Raw genomic sequence first — 20,307 nt, 5'->3', positions numbered from 1 at the left:
TTTCAAGTGGTCAGAAGAGGGTTAAATGTTCTAATTCTTTCAGCTTTATCTAAAACTTTATTCACAATTTATCAGTGCAGTCCATTGCTCTAAACAATTGATTCCTTCTAAATCAATATGCAATGAAACAAAGCAAGTGTCAACACACATAGTCCAATCAACAACCAGACAAACAGCAGACAAACAAAGAACTGCTGACTCTTAAACCACTTCCATCCATTTTCAAGACACAAATTCCTCGTATATATATAATCATTAACTCCAACCAAACATTCCAACACAATCGTATCACCATGAAAAAACCAGAAACAACACTCCTTTTATCACTTCTCTTCCTCTTCTCATGCTCGTGTTTCGCACTCAATAATGCAAACTCAACCACCATCATCAACGTGTGGCCCAAGCCCAGAAACCTCACGTGGGCCCCACCATATCAAGCCATCCTCATTGCTTCCAACTTCACCATCACCACCCCCACTCCTCACCACAACAAACACCTGTCCGCCGCCATCACCCGCTACCAAAACCTCGTAATATCCGAACACCACCACCCACTTGTCCCCCCAGATGTCAACATCTCCAAAAGCATTCCACCATTAGAGTTCCTCATCGTCGTCGTCCAAGATCCTGATGCAGGACTCGTCCACGGTGTCGACGAGTCCTACACCCTCTCCATTCTCCCTTCTTCAGCCATCCTCACTGCCAACACGACGTGGGGCGCCATACGAGGACTTGAAACTTTCTCCCAGCTTGTATGGGGTCGTCCCTCGTCTGTTGCAGTGGGAGTGCGTGTGTGGGATTCCCCACTCTATGCCCACCGTGGGATCACGTTGGACACGTCGAGGAACTACTACCCCGTTAAGGACTTGTTGAGGACGGTGGAAGCCATGAGCATGAACAAGCTCAACGTCTTCCACTGGCATCTCACGGACGCACAATCTTTTCCACTTGTGCTTCCTTCTGAGCCTTCTTTGGCTGAAAAGGGTGCTTATGCTTCTCACATGGTGTACACACCAGAGGATGTTAAAACTATCGTGCAGTTTGGTCTCGATCATGGGGTTCGTGTTCTGCCTGAGATTGACGCACCTGGTTAGTTCAATTTCTTTTACTTTTGAACTGTATTTTGGTTGCTCTTTTTTATTTTGTCTTTTTATTTGGAGCCTACGTTGCATTGAAAAATTTCAGCTTAAGAACAATAAATTAAAGAATTATATGTGTTTGATTCTTGTGTCTGTTTCTTTCTGTATGTTTTGACATTCACGGAATTATGATCAATTAATTAACCAAAATCTCCAGGTAAAGTTACCACGTGTTCAATTTCAATACATTAAAACTTAGTAGGCTTTTGTGTTTTGACAGAAAGAACTCTTGTAATCATGTGGCAAATTTATAAATCAATTAGGCTTTTGTATGTTTTAAAACATTAAAATTTGTACCTACTTATAATTACATACTAGAATTTATGATTTTCTATATATACTTTTTACGGATTTGGATCGGTAATTTATAACTTATATTAGTAAACTACTTTAGTATCCAAAATCTGTAGATTAGAAGAGAAACTTTTTGAGAATTTGTAGTGATACTATACTTTCTGTTTTCCTCTTTCACGAGATATGATAATTATGGTCACTGATTGGTATGAATGAACTGCTTTGCAGGGCACACAGGATCTTGGGCTTTAGCCTACCCTGAGATTGTAACTTGTGCCAACATGTTCTGGTGGCCAGCTAGCGGCGATATCCTTGCTGCAGAACCAGGAACAGGTCATTTGAACCCTCTAAACCTCAAGACATACCAAGTCCTAAAGAATGTAATACGTGACACGGCCACATTGTTCCCAGAAACATTTTACCACTCAGGTGCTGATGAGATTATACCAGGTTGCTGGAAAACAGATCCCAAAATTCAGAAACATCTATCAGATGGTGGAACTCTCAGCCAAATTCTTGAGATGTTTATCAACAACACTCTCCCTTTCATTTTGTCCCTCAACCGCACCGTTGTCTATTGGGAAGATGTTTTACTGGATGAAAGAGTCAATGTTTCATCCACAATTCTTCCCAAGGAGCATGTGATTTTGCAGACATGGAGAAATGGACACAACAACACTAAAAGGATAGTTTCTTTGGGATACCGCACCATTGTGTCATCATCAGACTTCTATTACTTGGATTGTGGCCATGGTGACTTTGTAGGGAACAACAGTGCCTATGATCGGCAAAATGGGGACGACAAAGACAACGGTGGCTCTTGGTGTGGACCTTTCAAGACATGGCAAACCATATACAATTATGATATAGCATATGGGTTGAATGAGGAAGAGGCAAAATTGGTTTTGGGTGGGGAAGTAGCACTGTGGTCTGAACAAGCTGATTCTACTGTTTTGGATGCAAGAATTTGGCCAAGAACTTGTGCATTGGCTGAGTCGTTGTGGTCAGGAAATAAGGATGAAAAGGGTGTGAAAAGATATGCAGAGGTCACAGATAGACTGAATGAATGGAGAAGCAGAATGGTAAGTAGAGGAATAGGGGCTGAACCAATTCAGCCCCTTTGGTGTGTTAGGAACCCTGGTATGTGCAATACAGTTCATTAAGCCCAGTTGCATTCTTTCTCTGTCATGAAATGGAAGGAAAACAATAAAAAGAAGATATTCAAGCAAACTTTTTCTTTCGCTTGCTTCTAGCAAAAACAATACTATGTCAAAATATGTCTTATAGCTGTGTATGACTCTTTGAAAAACCTATTGTTGTATGATGAGTGATTGTAGTTGTGAAGTAATATTAAATTTTTACATATATTTATGCAGTTCTTGATTTCAATTGATCTGCCTAGAGCTGGTTTCTTGATAGATTAAGACTATAATCAATGTTTATGTTGGGATTTTAGGTGTTTGAATGGTGTGTTTTATAGCAAGGTGAGAAATCTTGAAAACAGATCGTATTACAATGTAATGTGTATGATGAAGGAATGCATTATTACATTCAAAACCGTAGGTTGGCTTTATATATCTATACAAATAAAGCAATAATCACAACCACAATTTACATGCTCAACAACACGGGTGGTTAGAAAACTAATCAATTATTTCACTGAATTGAAACAAACTAAAACAGAAGAATAACAACATAAAAGCAACAAGCATATCTCCTAACACTCAAGATTTCCTCCCTTAAACTATATGCTATGGCATTTAGTTTGGTTTTGATGCTTCAATCATACCTAGCATACTCATTGCTCCAATTTGAGAGGCTAGGTCATTGTTTCTACAACTTGAATATGTGATTTACAGCAGCTCAACTTGACAATTCCTTCCTTCACCAAGTCTTCAAAAAATGAAATCTTATGTCAATATGTTTGTTTTTCCAATTGAAACATTGGATTTTTGAATGATTGTATGATTAAGTTGTTATCACATAGAATCAAAGTACTCTTCTGCTCTTCATGGACACGCTTCTTCAATGTAAAATTCTAATTTTATCATCTTCCCGAGTTGTATAACCAATTGACCAACAAAAATTTATTAGTTAAATATATTTTTGTTCCTTTAATTATAATGTAAAATTGTAATTAGTCTTTGTTGAAAAGTTTGATTTTGTTTGGTCCCTAACTTTAGAAAGTAATGAATTTAGTACATCACTTTAATAGCGTTAAATTTTGTCTAACATGAAAAACAACATTCCATAGAGACGTATGAGTTTATCATTTAAGATTTTGCTATTCTAATATTTTAGTAATGACTTCTTCATATTCACATTTCGTTTAATGTTGTTTTGTTAAACTTCAAAACATATGAAAGCGTTTAGACATATTAGTCTTATAGATGATTTTATTCTAACAAATAGATTTGATGCAAGAGAGAGAAAAGTCGTGAATTCGAACTCCAACATAGTTCAATAATCTAAAAGTCACTTATCTAGTAATACAAATTGTTTCTCAATATATTTTACAATGTTTTCATACAAACAAATCTATTTTCAGCACACTATAATTTAATTGAATTACATACTTTGCAACTATCTTTTTATATACTAATTGAAATTATTGTCTTTTATCTCTTGATTTTGGTTGTTTTCTTTTTGTCCAAGTTTCTTATAAAGTTAGAAAGAAAAACAAAAAACAAATCGATTATAGTAACCAAAGCATAAAAAGAGAATTAGACATCCATTTTATTTTAAAAATAATTTAAATTTAAGTGGAAAAGAGACTTCGGTTCTCTACAAATCAAAGCTTATTCATTTATATGCTTCAGGTTTTTAGAGGATTAAAGTATCTTTTACCCCTTATATTTAAATTATTTTTAAAATAAAAAAGGAATTATATTTCAAATATTATCAAAGTTGAATTTTTTTTTCTTTTATTTATTTTATTTTTCATCATTGTTTATTGTTTCTTGTTTCGGTTTTGAAGACAATCAAAGTCCAATATAGAAGTTTATGTTTTAGTTTGAAATTGAAGCCATAAGACTTTTTTTTCTACTTCGTTTCGTTTGAATATGTTTCGGTTGTGAAATTAGAATATAATGTCCAAAATAACTAGTGTCATACACTAGTGTTTTAAAAGTTAAGTGTTTTAATATTAAGTAAAAATTGTATTGAAAGTAAGATAATGACGTAATAATATATATATATATATATATATATATATATATATATCAATTGCTAGCAATAGATTATAACTAACATTAAGAACCTACAAATAAATAAATTATAATAATATAATATTTACAATTATTGATTGATAATTACATTTATTAAAATCAACAAGGCCCAAATACTTGCTTAAAGATAGAAGCCCGAAGTGAGGAGGTCCACGACTCAAAGACAAAAGATGTGCTAGAGTCTTCTAGAATCAAAAGACCTTTACAGAGAGGCACACTTGGCTCATCAGCGAACGAGAGCACATGCGTGAAGGCTCCATGACAACAACAAAGGGAGACGTCTGGAAAAAGAAAGGAAAAGCACCAACTGTGTTGCTTGGTTCAGGAAAAGGTAAGAAAGCTTTTTAATCGTTGTGAGAAATTTGTATCATATTATTTTTTGTTACATTAGAGAGAAGGGGAACCTTAAATATTTATAGGGTTCCTGCAAGGTGAGAAGAGAGAATCGAGATTCATAAATCCCTAACCGAAAACAGTCATAAAATCTAAAACCTAACAACCAGAAAACTGAAACTTCAATACCCACCCCTAAAGCTGGATGGTCAATATTCACTAATCCAAGCTTGGGATAGTTTTAAAACGTGTGCGGTAAGGAAACTTGGTGAATACACCAACGAATTGTTCTTCGGAACAAACAGGAAGGAGACGCAAAAGTTGAGCCTGAATCTTCTCACACACCACATGACAGTCCAACTCTATGTGCTTAGTCCGCTCATGGAAGCTCTGGTTGTGAGCGATGTGCCTTGTAGAGTTGTTGTCACAATAGAGGACTGTGGTAGCTATAGGCTGAATCTGAAGATCCTGAAGAAGATAGTGAAGCCACTGTATTTCAGAAACAATAGCAACAAGGGCGCAATACTCAGCTTCTTTAGAGGACCTGGAGATAGTACTTTGCTTCTTAGATCTCCATGATACAAGGGAGGAACCCAGAAATATGCAGTACCCTATAGTAGATCTCCTCGTGTGCAAGGGCAGGTGGCCCAATCTGAATCACTGAAGCCTTTGATTTGAACATCAGAGTTAGCAGCAAAGAAAAGCCCTTCTGAGGGACTATGTTTTACGTATCTAAGGACATGTTGCAAAGCCTGATAATGATAGTTAGTAGGTTTCTGCATAAATTGACTCAAAAGGTTAATAGTAAAGCACAAATTGGGTCTAGTATTATTAAGATAAAAGAGCTTCCCTATCAATCTGCGATATGCACTAAGATCATCAAGATAGTTCTCATCCTTGTATAGAGAACTAGTATCACTTAGAAACGGTGTGGAGCATGGCTTGCTTCCCATCATTCCTGTTTCCTCAAGGATATCCAAGGCATAACCTCAAATCCTAAAAAGTATTTGAGTTCTCCCAGATCTTTAATTTGAAATTGATGATGCAGTAGAGTTTTTATGTGATTAATCTTATTCATAGAATTTCCTGTCAAAACAATGTCATCTACATACACTAGTAGGGCTGTGAACTTTGTTGAAGTACTTTTGATAAAAAAAAAGAGTGGTCAGAACTAGATTAAATATAACCAGCCGAAATAAGAAAGGTAGATAGTTTGTCAAACCATTGTCTACTGGCCTGTTTTAGGCCATAGAGAGATTTAGTCAATTTGCAAACCTGTCCTTTAGTGTCTGTATTCAAGCCAGGAGGAGGATCCATGTAAACATCCTCATTTAGGTCCCCATGTGAGAAAGCGTTGTCCACATCCAACTGATGCAGAAACCAGTTCTTTGAGGCATCAAGAGCAATAAGCAATCTAGCAAAAGTAAGTTTAGCAACAGGGGAAAAGGTATCCAAAAAATTTATTTCCTCTTGTTAGGTGTACCCTTTGGCAACCAATCTGGCCTTATACCTTTCCACTGTACCGTCAGCCTTATATTTGATTTTGTAAACCTATTTACACCCAATGGGTTTCTTTCCAGGAGGAAGTTGGGTTAAAAACCATGTACCATTGTCTTGCAGAGTCTTGATTTCCCTCTACATAGCATCCATCCATTCAACATTGTTTTTAGCCTCATTATAGGAGTTGGGTTCTTTACTAGCAGTTATGGCTAAGGTGTACTTTAACTGTTTATCATATAAGGATTCATAAGATAGGACATTAGTGATGGGATAAGGGGTTTCCAAACCGTTTTTGATGCATAAAGAGGTGGATGAGGATTGGTCAGCCTGATGTATGTAATCTTTTAAATATTCAGGAGTTCTTTTAACTCTGTTTGACCTCCTCTTATTATGAAGATCTTCCTCTTCTGTAAGATTGGCATTATTTGGATTGACATCAATGTTCTGAGCAAAGATTTGGTCATTTCTTCTATTCTCAACCAAGCTCTTCTCATAGCTGCAGGATAGATCATCAAGGAAGGGTATAATGTCTTCACTAGGATCAAAATTAGCCTTATTGCTTTGTTCATTTCTGTAGGGAAAAATATCCTCATAAAAGATAACATTTTTACTTATAAAAATTTCCTTATTATTGATGTCAAGAACGATGTATCCCTTTACTCCATTTTTGTAGCCTAGAAAAACACCCTTTTTAGCTCTAGAGTCAAATTTATTCCTATTATTTTCCAAAGTAGAAGCAAAGGTAGGTGTGAGATTTCTTCCAAAGGATTGTAGGTAGTAAAGCCCTTTGTAGACATTATCACAGCCAATCATCTTCAATGTGGAGTTGTCCTGAATCTGACACATCTTAGAGAAAAAAGTTAGAGTGTAATTTATATCTTTGGTCAAGCTTTGAACGAATATGAGATTAAAAGTACATTCAGGAATATGCAAAACGTTAAAAGTAGTGAAATGTTTGGAAAAATGTACAGTTCCTACATAATGGGCTGTAACAGTGGAATTGTTTGGTAATTTTACAGATATAGGTTTTATTTTATAAAAAGTAATGAACTGCTATTTGTCCTAACTGCAACATCTTTATGTATTTGCCTGATGTTGTGAGCATGACTATCAATCTTTTATATAATCTGTAAAATTTTCTTCATCTGTTCTAGGGTAAAAGAATTCTGAACAACATTGTTGTTGTTTTGTTAGTTGATTTGTGTCTCAACCGAGGCAGTGTAAGCACCTGCAGATCCCCGATCACTTTGTCCAACCTTTCCTTGACTATTATTGTCATTCCTTTTATACCATGGTGGATAACCATGCTTAGAATAACACTCGTCAATCGTGTGATTCATTTTATGACAATAGGAATATTGTTTTCCAAAATTGGGATTTCTTCCTCTCCCTCTCCCTCTCCCTTGGCTGTGAGCTCCAGAACCACGTCCAGCGGCCTTCCAGTTTTGTTCATTCTTCCATTGGCTCTGTCTTTCGATAGTATTTGCAAAAACTTTGATCTCATTCTGATTAGTAAGGCTAGACTCATGTTTTCCTTGCCTTTCTTGCTACATAATAAGAGAAAAGACACAGTTGATGCTGGGTAGAGGTTCCATCAATAGAATCTATGTTCTCACAGTGTTGTAGCATTCATTTAAACCTTTTAAGAAACAAATAACATGTTCCATTTCTATACATTTGTGAGAAGCTTTGGACAGATCACAACTGCAAGGGATCTTGCAACTATAACGTGGAATAGGCCTAAGAAATTCCAACTCTTCCCATAGGATTTTCAAAACTATGAAGTATTGGCTCACACTCCTTTCTCCCTGTCTGATAGAGTGTATTTCTTGAAGTAAATATGAAAATTTGAAGTGATCACCTTTGGAAAATCTTTCCTTTAACTCTTCCCACAGTTCTTGAGCATTTTCCACGTACATAACACTCTTTGTCATTTGGGATGAGAGAGTCTTGATGATCCAAGATAACATCATCATGTTGCTTCTTTCCCAAGAATAAAAAAAAGGGTCGTCTTTGTGAGGTTTCTTGATTCCTCCATCAATGAATTTCAGTTTGTTCTTGGAGAGGAGAGCTATTCTCATACTTCTGCTCCAAGAAGTATAATTGGATTCATTTAGAACTTGTGAAATAAGGGAGATACATGGGTTTTCTCCAGAAAGAAGATAGAAGGGGCTGGAAGGGTTATTAAGTTGATCAATGTTCTCTATGATGTCAAGAAACCAAGGAAATTAAGCACAACGGAGGTAGGGGCAGAACAGGTACAAACTTGATACCATATTAAAATCAGCAAGGCCCAATACTTGCTTAAAGATAGAAGCTCGAAGTGAGGGGGCCCACGACTCAAAGGCCAAAGATGCGCTAGAGTCTTCCAAAATCAAAAGACCTCTGCAAAGAGGCACACTTGGCTCATTAGCGAACCATAGCACATGCATGAAGGCTCCATGGCAACTGTGTTGCTTGGTCCAGGAAAAGGTAAGAAAGTTTTTTAATCTTTGTGAGAACTTTGTATTGTATTATTTTTTGTTACATTAGAGAGAAGGGAAATCCTAAATATTTATAGAACTCCTCGAAGGTAAGAATGAATCCCTACCCGAAAATAGTTATAAAATCTAAAACCTAAGGATCAGAAAACCGAAACTTCAATAACATTAATTATAAAATATTAAAACATACTATTGATGTATAAATATTCATAAATTAAAGTTTTTTTTTAATTTTAAGAAATTACAGTACTTTTTATATAAAAAAAAGTGAGGAATAAAGTAAATTTTCTAAATATTATACGTCTCCTCTCACATTTGTTAATTTTTTTTTTGTCTAATGCCAATGTTGATTGTTATGTAAACTATGAATTAATGAATTTAATTTACTATTTGCTTAATGAATGATACTCAGCACGTTGACCTTTCATCACATGTTTAGGTTACAAATTTTAATTTTTTATAGGTATGAGAAAATTAAAAAGAAAAAATCTAGAATAGCTTAACCAAAGCCGCGTTTTCGTCACCTGTGACACTAGAAATCTACAAAATCCATCATGAAACAGATCATATTACAGCTTCTCATTCTTCACACACACAAACATACAATCTTGAGGTTCAAGTCAATCAAACATCCACACAATGCCCACTTAATTTTCTCTTCATTGCTGTCTCTCAAGAACAATAGATATAATAACCTTTCACACCAAATGATGATATCCACCAAATCTCTACCCACTCAATACTATATTGGTAAAAATGGAAACAAAGACATAACAAAAGCTTTTAGTCAAAACTTCTAGTAACCCTAAACCCAAAATATATTAAGAAAAAGAATAAAGATATTTTGACACACACTTTTGAAAAAACATTCATTTGACACGGTGGATTCCACTTCTTTTTAACATTTATTGAAGATAAAAGAGTAATTTTGGAAGAAAAAGGTGAAAAGTAGTGTGTCATTTGAATGTTTTTGCCACGTAGGCATGTCATTGTACCATTGCCCTAAGACAAAACAACATCTATCAATGGATCATTTAAAAATGCCAAGGTCCTCAAGGATATACATAAAATTAAATTTTTATTTGTGCTCTTAATTAAGTACAAATCCATCATATTATTATAACATTATCTCTACTCTTAAGAGTTTAAACATTAGCTTGCTGGTTCCCCTTTTTCTTTTAAGTTTCTTAAAACCAAAGAGGCATATTTAATTTCTAGAAAACAATCAAATTAACCTTTTTTTTTCTTTTAAATTGACTATTATTCGTATAATAATTATCCCAAACAAACATGCTAAAATTAAAATGACGAGAGATGTTTTACAATCATTAATAAAAATAGATTATCTGCAAAAACAAATACTTAGATGGAATTATCTAGAGAGATGAAACGGGTGTTCTCTTTCCGTTAATTACTATTTTATATAAAATTTAAATTGAAGATCTTAGTTATACAAATTAAACCCTGATTTACTTTAAACATGTTCTATTGAATGTTGACTATTTAATAGGAAAGTGAACAAAGTTATCAAATTAATATATATATATATATATATATATATATATATATATATATATATATATATATATATATATATATATATATATATATATACACTATAATATAATTAGTTCTCTAGAATTTCTCAAAGTCAGGTGAAAGAAATATATAATATGCAAAAAAAGTTTTCACTCCCATGACTCCGTCAATTACTTTGGGTCTCTCTATCTCTCTATTTACGCATTCTAGAAACAAATCTCGTAACTCTAACGTTAGAAAAAACACCGGTGTGTTTATTATTTTCTTTGTTTTTTCTCTTTTTTTATTGAACTATATATATTTGTTTCTGTGTTACAACACTTCAGTTATTCTCAACGCTTCAAACCAAAACATTGATTCTCTTACAAAATCGGTGCTTAACTAATAACTGTTTCCGTTATGGAACGCTCCGAATTCGAATTCCCCGCAACAGCTTCTGTTTCCAGTGACGTCCCCGACGACATCGTTTTCTGCGGCAAAGTCATAACACGCCGATCCGAAAGCGAGACCCGGGTTCTGTTGAGGTCCGAGTCTTCGGGTCGGACCAATGGCTTCGTGGCGTGGCTCCGGTCGCCGTCCGGGAGGGAGAGCCACTGCCGGAGGAGCGAGAGTTGCCGGCGGCGGTATAACAAGGTGTTTGGGGCGGGGATGAAGTTTCCCTTGCAAATGGAGTTAAGTGACATTAAGATGAGGCAGGACCGGATTGAATCGCGACCTCCGCTGCCGAGGTTCACGGCGAAGGAAGACGGCGGAGAGAGCTGCTGGGAACTGGTCCGGCCGATGAGGCGACGGGGATCGCTCAAGAATGCCTTATTTGGATGCCTTCCCATTGTTTAGGAATTTTTTTTTCATTTGTTGTCTATTTTCTTACTGAACACCTTATTTATTTATTTATTTATATATATACATACTATTTTTATCATGTTTCGTGTCATTGAAGCACCTCACTTTAAAGTTTAGGAATTCAATCTACCAATTAATTTAACCATTAAAAAATAGTTAAAATAAGATTAAAAATTAATAGTTTTATTTTATAAGACAAACTAAATTAGAATAAAATATAAATTTATATATTTGCTGCATTAAAAAATACACATAAAAATCATATTTTGTGTATTATAGAATTAACTAAATTTCATTTAACAAATTTGATAAACATTAACATTGACACAATCAAATTAATATCAAGGTTGTCTACCGATTAACATAAAATTGATTTTTAACTAATTAGTTTTTATAAAAATTATAGTGAAGGTTTAAGGTGATAAAAAAATAATAAATAAAAATTAAATGATTAATTATATTTTTGATTTATTAACCTTTATTGGAAATTGAATTAATCCAATTTAATTTTCAAATTTTAGAAATGTGTGGATTTAGATGTTTTAAACAACTTTTATTAAGTTTATTTAATGTTTCAAACGCATTTCATTATAATATTTGAATTGTTTATATCATTTGACACATTTTTGTTTGGTGTTAACGGAAAAAGATGTACATGTTTAAAACGTCACATAAATTTAATAAAATTTGGTTAAAAATACTTCATCCTCATATTTTTAAAGATGGGACCTAAATTGATCTGAAATTTTGAAGAATGACCACTTATAATTTTTATAGAAAATTAAAGGCCAAAACCCTATTTAATCTAATATTAAATAAACAAAATAGAATTGAAAATATAAAAAGAGACAAAAATAATAATGATCAAAATAGATTGATTTCACTTCTTTTTAAAAATAAAATTCATCTTCACTTTCTAAAAATTATTGTTCAATTAATTATTTTCTTAGATTTTAAAATTAATTATTTATCAATTAATTTATTGGCATTGTCATGGTTGATAAAAGTATATTTTCAATTAAAAACAAGAAGTATGTAAATTAATCAGAGTAAATTTAACAAAATACATTTTCAAATAAGTATTACTATGTTTAACCTCTTCTCTACCTCAATTTTCTGATAGAAGACGACCATGCATTTCCACAAAGGACTTTTTGCATTATCTTCAGTACAGAAGGCTCCATCGCTATGAAGACGGTGGCTCTTATTTCATAGCCCAATACAATCTGTGAAGAAGAGAAGTTCCGTTCTGTAAATTAAAAGAGTAATTAAATATGAATAATTAATGATGAGAGAATATTATACTATAAAACAAGAAATTTGAAATAATTTTTTTCCTATAACTAACACAAAAATTCGGCATTTCCAATTAATTAACACAAAAATTAAAAGAGTAACATAATATCAATAATTAATATTGAAAAAAATCTTATACTATAATAAAAATAAAATTTGATATAATTATTTTTCTATAATTAAAATTAGTTTTGTTAATAAATCTAAATGAATGAATTAATTAATTAACACAAAAATAAAAAGAACGATAAAATATCAATAATTGATGATGAAAAAAATCTTGCACTAAAATAGAAATAACATTTGTGATAAATTTTTTCCTATAATTAAAATTATTTTTATCAATAAGATCTAAAAAAATGAATTAATTAATTAGCAATAAAAATTAAAAGAGTAATAAATTTTCACTAATTAATGATGAAAAAAATATTACACTATAATAGAAATAAAATTTTGAAATAAATTTTTTCTTATAATTAAAATAAAATTTAAATAAATAATTATTTGATTAACGTAAAAATTAGAAAAATAATAAATTATCAATAAATTAAGGGTGAGAAAATATTATACAAATTGGGATAAATATTTTTTCGGTAATAAACACAAAAATTCAGAAATTACAATTAATTAGCACAAAAATTAAAAGAGTAACTAAATATTAATAATTGGTGGTGAAAAAAATCTTATACTATAATAGAAATAAAATTTGAGATAAATGTTTTCCATTAATTAAAATTAATTTTATGAATCAAATATAAAAGAACGAATTAATTAATTAGCACAAAAATTAAAAGAGTAATAAATTATCACTAGTTAATGATGAAAGAAATCTTATACACATAAAATTTGAAATAAATGTTTTCTTATAAATAAAATTATTTTTAACAATAAACTTTAAATGAATTAATTAATTAATTAACACAAAAATTAAGAGAGTAATAAATTATCAATAATTAATGGTAAGAAATATTATACAATGAAACAAGAAATTTTGGATAAATATTTTTCTGTAGTAATGGTGAAAAGGATCTTATACTACAATAAAAATAAAATTTGAGATAAAACTTTTCCCATAATTAAAATTATCTTAATAAAATTTAAATGAATTAATTAATTAATAAAAAAAAAATTAAAAACGTAATAAATTATCAATAATTAATAAATAAATTTTATATAAAACTAAAATTAAAAATAAATATTTTAAAAAAAATCAAAATAGTAATAAAATATCAATAATTAATAATGAGAAATATTATATCATAAAAGCATAAATTTAAGATAATTGTTTTTTATAATTGAAGTTATTTTTTAACAAAATGTTTTAAATGAATTAATATTTTAAAATTTTAATAATTAATGAATTTTATCGACGGTATAATTTATCAATAAATAATATATAAATTATTAATAAATATTTTGTCGATAAATAAAATATATTTTATTAATAAATTTATCGATAATTTTTTTTTCAATAAGCATGTTCAATACATTTAGTTTAATTTATTACAAAATATATATTTTGTAATAAACACTAATATTTTTAGTTTAATATTTTTAGTTTAATTTAACAAGTAGAAGCATGTTCAATGTATTTATTTTTATATGATAAAAAAAATAAAAGAATTGTTTGTTATTATTATTATTATTATAATTATGAAATTCTATACAAATAATTTTTATAATTTTATTATAAATAATTTTTATTTATTTTATAAATAGTTTTATAATTTAAATTGTTAAGTTTAAAAAATGGTTAAACTTAAATAAACAGTAAATTGATAAATTTGAAAAACAATATTAAAAAGAATTCGTGTATATATATATATTGACTTTAAATATATAGAGATTTCTCATTGAGTTGAATGTTTTTGGTTAGGAAGGTTGGTACAATGGAGAAGGTTGTGTTGTTGTTTCTTTTAATGTTGGTGGTGGTGCCTTCGGCTTTTGCTTATTCAAGTCAGAAGCTTCAGGTTCAGAAGCAATTGAAGAACTTGAATAGGCCTCCCGTAAGGTCCATCAAGGTATTCAGAGAGAAAGAAAAAGCTACTTTTCTTTTCTTTTTTAAATGAGTAATAGTATCGTAATATATTTTTACATCTATTTGAAACAGAGTATAATAATAAAATAATTATAAAAATATAAAATTTTGTATTTTTCGAAAAAAAAAATAATATCAAATAAATGAAAAAACAGTTAAGTATGTCCAAGAATAAGTTTTCTTTTTTTATGACTTTTATTTCTCTTTTGCCTCTTCCACTTTTCACTGATTGCTTCTAAATGGTGTTTGCACAACAATGGACCTTTTTGTCTCACCTGGGGAACTTCTTTTAGTCTCTTTCACTTGTTCTTGAATTTTGAGCAGATTCTATGTTTGCTTTTTGTACATATCCATGAACATAATTCTTTGTAATTTGCATTTCTGTTGTTGTGAAAGCAGAGTCCTGATGGAGATATTATTGACTGTGTCCTTGTCTCACACCAGCCAGCTTTGGATCACCCTGACCTCAAAAATCACAAGATTCAGGTGAAGAATTTTACTTTTCATTCTATAATCCAAAATTCTTTCCCTGGTTAGCTCCATTTTTCTTTCTCTTTCCTTCGCTTCAAACTTGAATTTCAAACAATCACGGGTTGTTGATGCAGATGAAACCAAATTTCCATCCTTTTGGGAAGAGCAAAGTCTCTGCAAATTCGAAGCCTATTACTCAGCTGTGGCACCAAAATGGAAGGTGCCCTCAAGGAACAATTCCTGTCAGAAGGACCTCAAAGAAGGACATACTAAGGGCAAGCTCTATTCAACAATTTGGAAAGAAGAAGGAAAGGAGCTTCCCTCAGCCAAAACCAGAGAAACCTCTATCAGACCTCAGCATTCACAGTGGCCACGAGGTACTGCTGCTCTACCATGCATACTTGTAATGCAGTAACAGCCAATTCAATTGGGAGGTTGAGAGTGTGTACAAACCTTCAAAGGAGGGAACCTGTGAATATACATCCAAAAGAAGAAGCTAGTTTAATCTACTGCTAATTACTGACCAAAACTACCCTCATTTCTCCTGATTTTGTGTATTTTTGGAGCATTTAGCATGCCATAGCTTATGTGGAGGGGGATAAGTATTATGGAGCCAAGGCAACCATAAACGTTTGGAACCCAAAAGTTCAACAACCCTATGAATTTAGTCTGTCTCAAATGTGGATTCTGGCTGGCTCTTTTGGTAAAGATCTCAACACCATTGAAGCAGGTTGGCAGGTATTATTAAATTTTTTCTCCATTGTCATCTTCTGTCTGCAAATGTTTTCAAATTCAGCATCCTCATAAAGGTTAGATTTATCACCTTCCTTTCAATTTCCAATTTCTTTTTTTTTTCTGTTCTGGTAATCAGGTCAGCCGTCAATTGTATGGAGACAACCACACTAGACTCTTCACTTATTGGACAGTGAGTTATCAATTCAAGCACTCAAATTGTGTCCTTTCCTTTAATTACTTTTGTGTTTCTTATTCATCTGATTCAATTGTTCCACCACCATGACAGAGTGATGCATATAAAACTACTGGTTGTTATAATCTCCTTTGCTCTGGCTTTGTTCAAACTAGCAGTGATATAGCTCTAGGAGCAAGCATCTCCCCTCTTTCCAAGTATAGCTCTTCCCAATATTATATCAGCATCCTGGTCTGGAAGGTACATTTTTATATACTTTTTTTTATATATTATCTCTTGATATTGGACATTCTGTCATAAAAATATGGTCAGCACTTAACAAACAAAACCATTAGTATAAATTGGACATTCTACCATTGTTTTGTGCAGACCACACTTGTTAATTATAAATTGAGTGAATTTCTGACACACATTTCATTATATTTGAATGCAACATTGTTTTAAGGGTCCTAAATTTAATAACATGGAAGAAAGTCATCTGATGTTGTCTGTTATGGAAAACCAATGTGTATGTAGGACCCCAAAGATGGTAACTGGTGGATGAAGTATGGAAGTGACCATGTCATGGGATACTGGCCAGCTTCTCTATTCTCGTACCTTTCTGACAGTGCCTCAATGATTCAGTGGGGAGGAGAGGTTGTGAATACTGAATCTGATGGCCAACACACCACAACTCAAATGGGAAGTGGCCATTTCCCTGAGGAAGGTTTTGGCAAGGCTAGTTACTTCAAGAACATTCAGATTGTTGATGGTAACAACAAGCTTAGAGATCCACAAGACCTTGGCACTCATAGTGAGCAAGATAGCTGCTACAATGTTCGTGCCGGTAGTGCTAGAGATTGGGGTAACTACTTCTATTATGGTGGTCCTGGTAGAAACCCCAATTGCCCTTGATAATTCATGTTAAACAAAGAAAATTGAAAAAAAAAAAAAAAGATGTGTAGGCATTCTTTTGTCTAGTTTGTCATAGCGGTGCACCGGAATGGTTAACGTGAACAAATAAACAAAAGGAGATAAATTGGTTTCCTTTTACAAATGTGTGCCTTTTATATTTTTATTTCAATTTTATCTTAATGGATAAATTAAACAATTAAAATAGAATAAGAGAAGAAAAAATTGCACAAATGATTTTATACTGGTTCAGATCACAAGGACCTTACGTCCAGTTGCTAATCCCAAATAGAGATTAACATTCCACTATTACAAAATACCAATAAAATGTTACAATCACACAGAAAAACAAGTTTAAGAGTTTAGAAACACCTCTCTTGTTAACCTAAGAGATGATACTCACTTCCCCTAAAGACCACAAGGGATGAACACTTCCTTTGAATCTTCACAAAGGAAGAAAGACTTCACTCAACAACAACAACACTCAATCACACTTCCAGTGAAAGTTCTCGATGTTGCCAACACCAAGTTATCAAAGTCAAAGCATAAGAGTTACAAAAATCCTAGGTCACACTTTACTCAGTTTAAAACGTACAATTGTGTGTTAGAATGAAAGTCTAAAACATCTTTATAAAGACCTCACTCAAGGACACATCCAAAAATTCGTTGTTAGCCTTTTCTCTCATGATAATTGATTATCCCATTAAGGTAATCGATTATCCATTTAATGAATGCACAACAGTAAAAAACATGCTAAAAAGCTCCAACGGCTAGTCATGATAATCGATTATTGCAAGTCATAATCGATTATGCATAATCGATTATCATTCTCTGGTAATCGATTATTCTAGAGGTCAAACTAGAGTTTTTAGCATTTTGGAAAACCTCTCTTTGATAATCGATTATCTTAAGTAATTAATCGATTATTGCAGAGCTTTTTGACTCCAAAGAGAACTTTAAAGCATAAATTACAAGGAGTCAACAAAATATTAAGCTCTATACATAAACTACTAATTACAAATGTTTTAACATATAAAACAAGTCTTCATGAAGGTCTTCTTGTAAAGAGAGCACTTGAGACTTCATTTGGGCATCATCAAAACTTTTATGCTTCATGATTTTGCTCACTTATTAGTAACTTGTGTACCACTTAGAGTGTTGATGTATATTTAAGATCTTGATCCTTCAAAGTCTCCAAAAATTCTTGGAGAAAAAGGTCGTGAAAGTTTCTTAGATTTACAAGAAACAAATTTCTTCATTGGTTTCCCTCTTTCTATATATATATATATATATTCTTGTATGTTCCTCTCTCTGAAAATGTGAAGGCTAAGGTGTGAATGTGAATATAATATTCTCTTATGGTATATGGAGACTATAAAAGTTGTATGATATTAATTTTTCTTTCACCAATTTTAGTGTGATAAGAAGATTAGTTCGGCTACGACATCATGTATTGGATGAAAGCATCATGGCAAAAATTCACGAAAATTGGACAAAGGTAACACTTATAATTTATGCATGAATTGTATCCAACTTAAAATTGGACAAAGGTAACACTTAATGTTTAGGACTTAGGTTCTTAGTGGTTTTGATTCCATGTACTTTCATATTTCAAAATTGATGTTCAGAGTAAAAAACACATTGTATTAATTGATTAAACTTAGTGTTAATTGATTAATCCTGATAAGAGCTGAAAACTCTAACTGCTTCTTCTGTAATAATTGATTAAAATACCTTTTAATCGATTAACAAGTGGATTAATCGATTAAAGGTGGTTGTTAGAGTTTTCTAACCGTTGAACTATTCATTGTTCTCTTTTTAATCGATTAACAAGTATATTAATCGATTAAAAGCATTAAATGGCTAGAAACGAAGAACGAAAGAGTTTTTGCTTGAGTCTATAAGTAGGCTTTCATTTTCCTTCATCAATAACTCTTCCCTTGTGCTCTTATACTCAGAAACCTTTGAGACTTGTGCGTTCTTGTTCGGCTTGAGAAACTTGTGTCTGTGGAGTTGGTAAAGTGCTGCTACGCTAACAGAGGAATAGTCGATTCATCCTCGGTGCATCTAAGGAGGTGTTTGGAAGAGGAAGTCATCCTTCGTGAAGTATTTAGAGGAAGTGTTTCATCCTTTGTGAAGACTCAAAGGAGGTGTTCATCCTTCGTGAAGTATTCGGAGGAGGTGTTTGTCCCTTGGTGTGTTTAAGGGAAGTGTTTCTCGTCTATTTTGGCTTCAAGAGAGGTGTTTTCTAAACTATTACAAATTGTATCCGTGTGATTGTAGTTTGTAATTGTTTTCTGATTGGTGAACTGCTTATCTTGTTTTGAGATAGGCGACTAGATGTAGGATTGGTAAGATCCGAACCAGGATAAAATCATCTATGCAAATTTCTCTCAACCTTACTGTCTTTATTTGTTATTATTATTTGCTTAGTAAGTTTAATTGAGTAGAAATTTAAAAGGCACACGTTCAAATTAAAAACCAATTCAATCCCCTATTGGTTTGTTACCCCACGCTAACCATTCCTCTGCAGTCACTCTAACAAATTAGTATTCACTTTGACTTTGAAACATGTTTTCGGATTAAGTATTGCATGAGTTCAAAAAGATCATAGTTTGAAAATGTGTAGGTTTCTTGTATGATGCTTAACCCTAGTTTTTGTCATTGAACGGCCAAAATGTGAATTGTCTAGCGTTGCGCGGTGACAGAGCACCGCTGAGCACCAGTGACCGCTACAGGTCTGGGGCTATTTTCTGTCTTTTAGTGCTAAGCACTCTCTTTTACGAGAGGTATGTTGGGAATGCAAGTGCGAGTCCAAGTCCCACATTGGATAAAAGTGAGAAAATAGAGCACTATATAAAGATGAAAGACCCGTTAACCCATTGCCTTAAGGTTTTGGGTAGAGAATGGTGTCAATCCTTTATATGGTTGGGCTCATATCTCATTGGTGTTTGTATCTCCCCGGTGAACCTCCTCCATGATAGACCCAACAGTAGTATCAGAGCCGATGGTTAGTCTTGGTGACCGGCTCAGACGAGTATAATGATTCCTGTATCGAAAGTATTCCTGACAAAGGGTTCTAGGTAAGCGTGTCCCGTTAAGATGAACGGCGGTACAAAGGGCTACTCGTGGTTGTGGTTGGATGGGAATGCTTCCGTTGAAGGGGGAGTGTACCAATGTGGAAGGGACTCACCCTTGAGGGGGAGATTGTTGGGAATGCAAGTGCGAGTCCAAGTCTCACATTGGATAAAAGTGAGAAAATAGAGCACTATATAAAGATGAAAGACCTGTTAACCCAGTCCAAGTCCCACATTGAATAAAAGTG

The 20,307-nt window shown here is 32.7% G+C and overlaps 2 protein-coding genes across 3 annotated transcripts; both read left to right on the top strand.

The window, feature by feature from the left end:
- The first annotated feature begins 233 nt into the window (after nucleotides 1-233).
- Nucleotides 234-2,774, top strand: LOC106760571 (beta-hexosaminidase 2). Of its 2 annotated transcripts, none has more exons than XM_022781315.1 (2): nucleotides 234-1,089; nucleotides 1,671-2,774. In XM_022781315.1, the coding sequence occupies exons 1-2, from the start codon at nucleotides 294-296 to the stop codon at nucleotides 2,594-2,596; spliced, it is 1,722 nt and encodes a 573-aa protein (XP_022637036.1). In that variant the 5' UTR covers nucleotides 234-293; the 3' UTR covers nucleotides 2,597-2,774. The 2 variants fall into 2 exon arrangements, with proteins under 2 accessions (XP_022637036.1, XP_014499478.1); XM_014643992.2 differs by having other exon boundaries at nucleotides 1,662-2,774.
- Nucleotides 2,775-14,543: 11,769 nt separating this feature from the next.
- Nucleotides 14,544-17,082, top strand: LOC106761545. Its single transcript, XM_014645106.2, has 7 exons — nucleotides 14,544-14,675; nucleotides 15,092-15,178; nucleotides 15,298-15,540; nucleotides 15,737-15,901; nucleotides 16,035-16,088; nucleotides 16,185-16,331; nucleotides 16,608-17,082. Exons 1-7 carry the CDS (start codon nucleotides 14,544-14,546, stop codon nucleotides 16,983-16,985), a joined length of 1,206 nt encoding a protein of 401 aa, XP_014500592.1. The 3' UTR covers nucleotides 16,986-17,082.
- Nucleotides 17,083-20,307: the final 3,225 nt, after the last annotated feature.

The sequence above is a fragment of the Vigna radiata genome, chromosome 5 (genome assembly GCF_000741045.1).
Source record: "Vigna radiata var. radiata cultivar VC1973A chromosome 5, Vradiata_ver6, whole genome shotgun sequence".
Lineage (NCBI taxonomy): Eukaryota > Viridiplantae > Streptophyta > Magnoliopsida > Fabales > Fabaceae > Vigna > Vigna radiata.
Note: the sequence above shows the minus strand (reverse complement) of the source record. Positions and strands in the feature narration are given on the sequence as shown.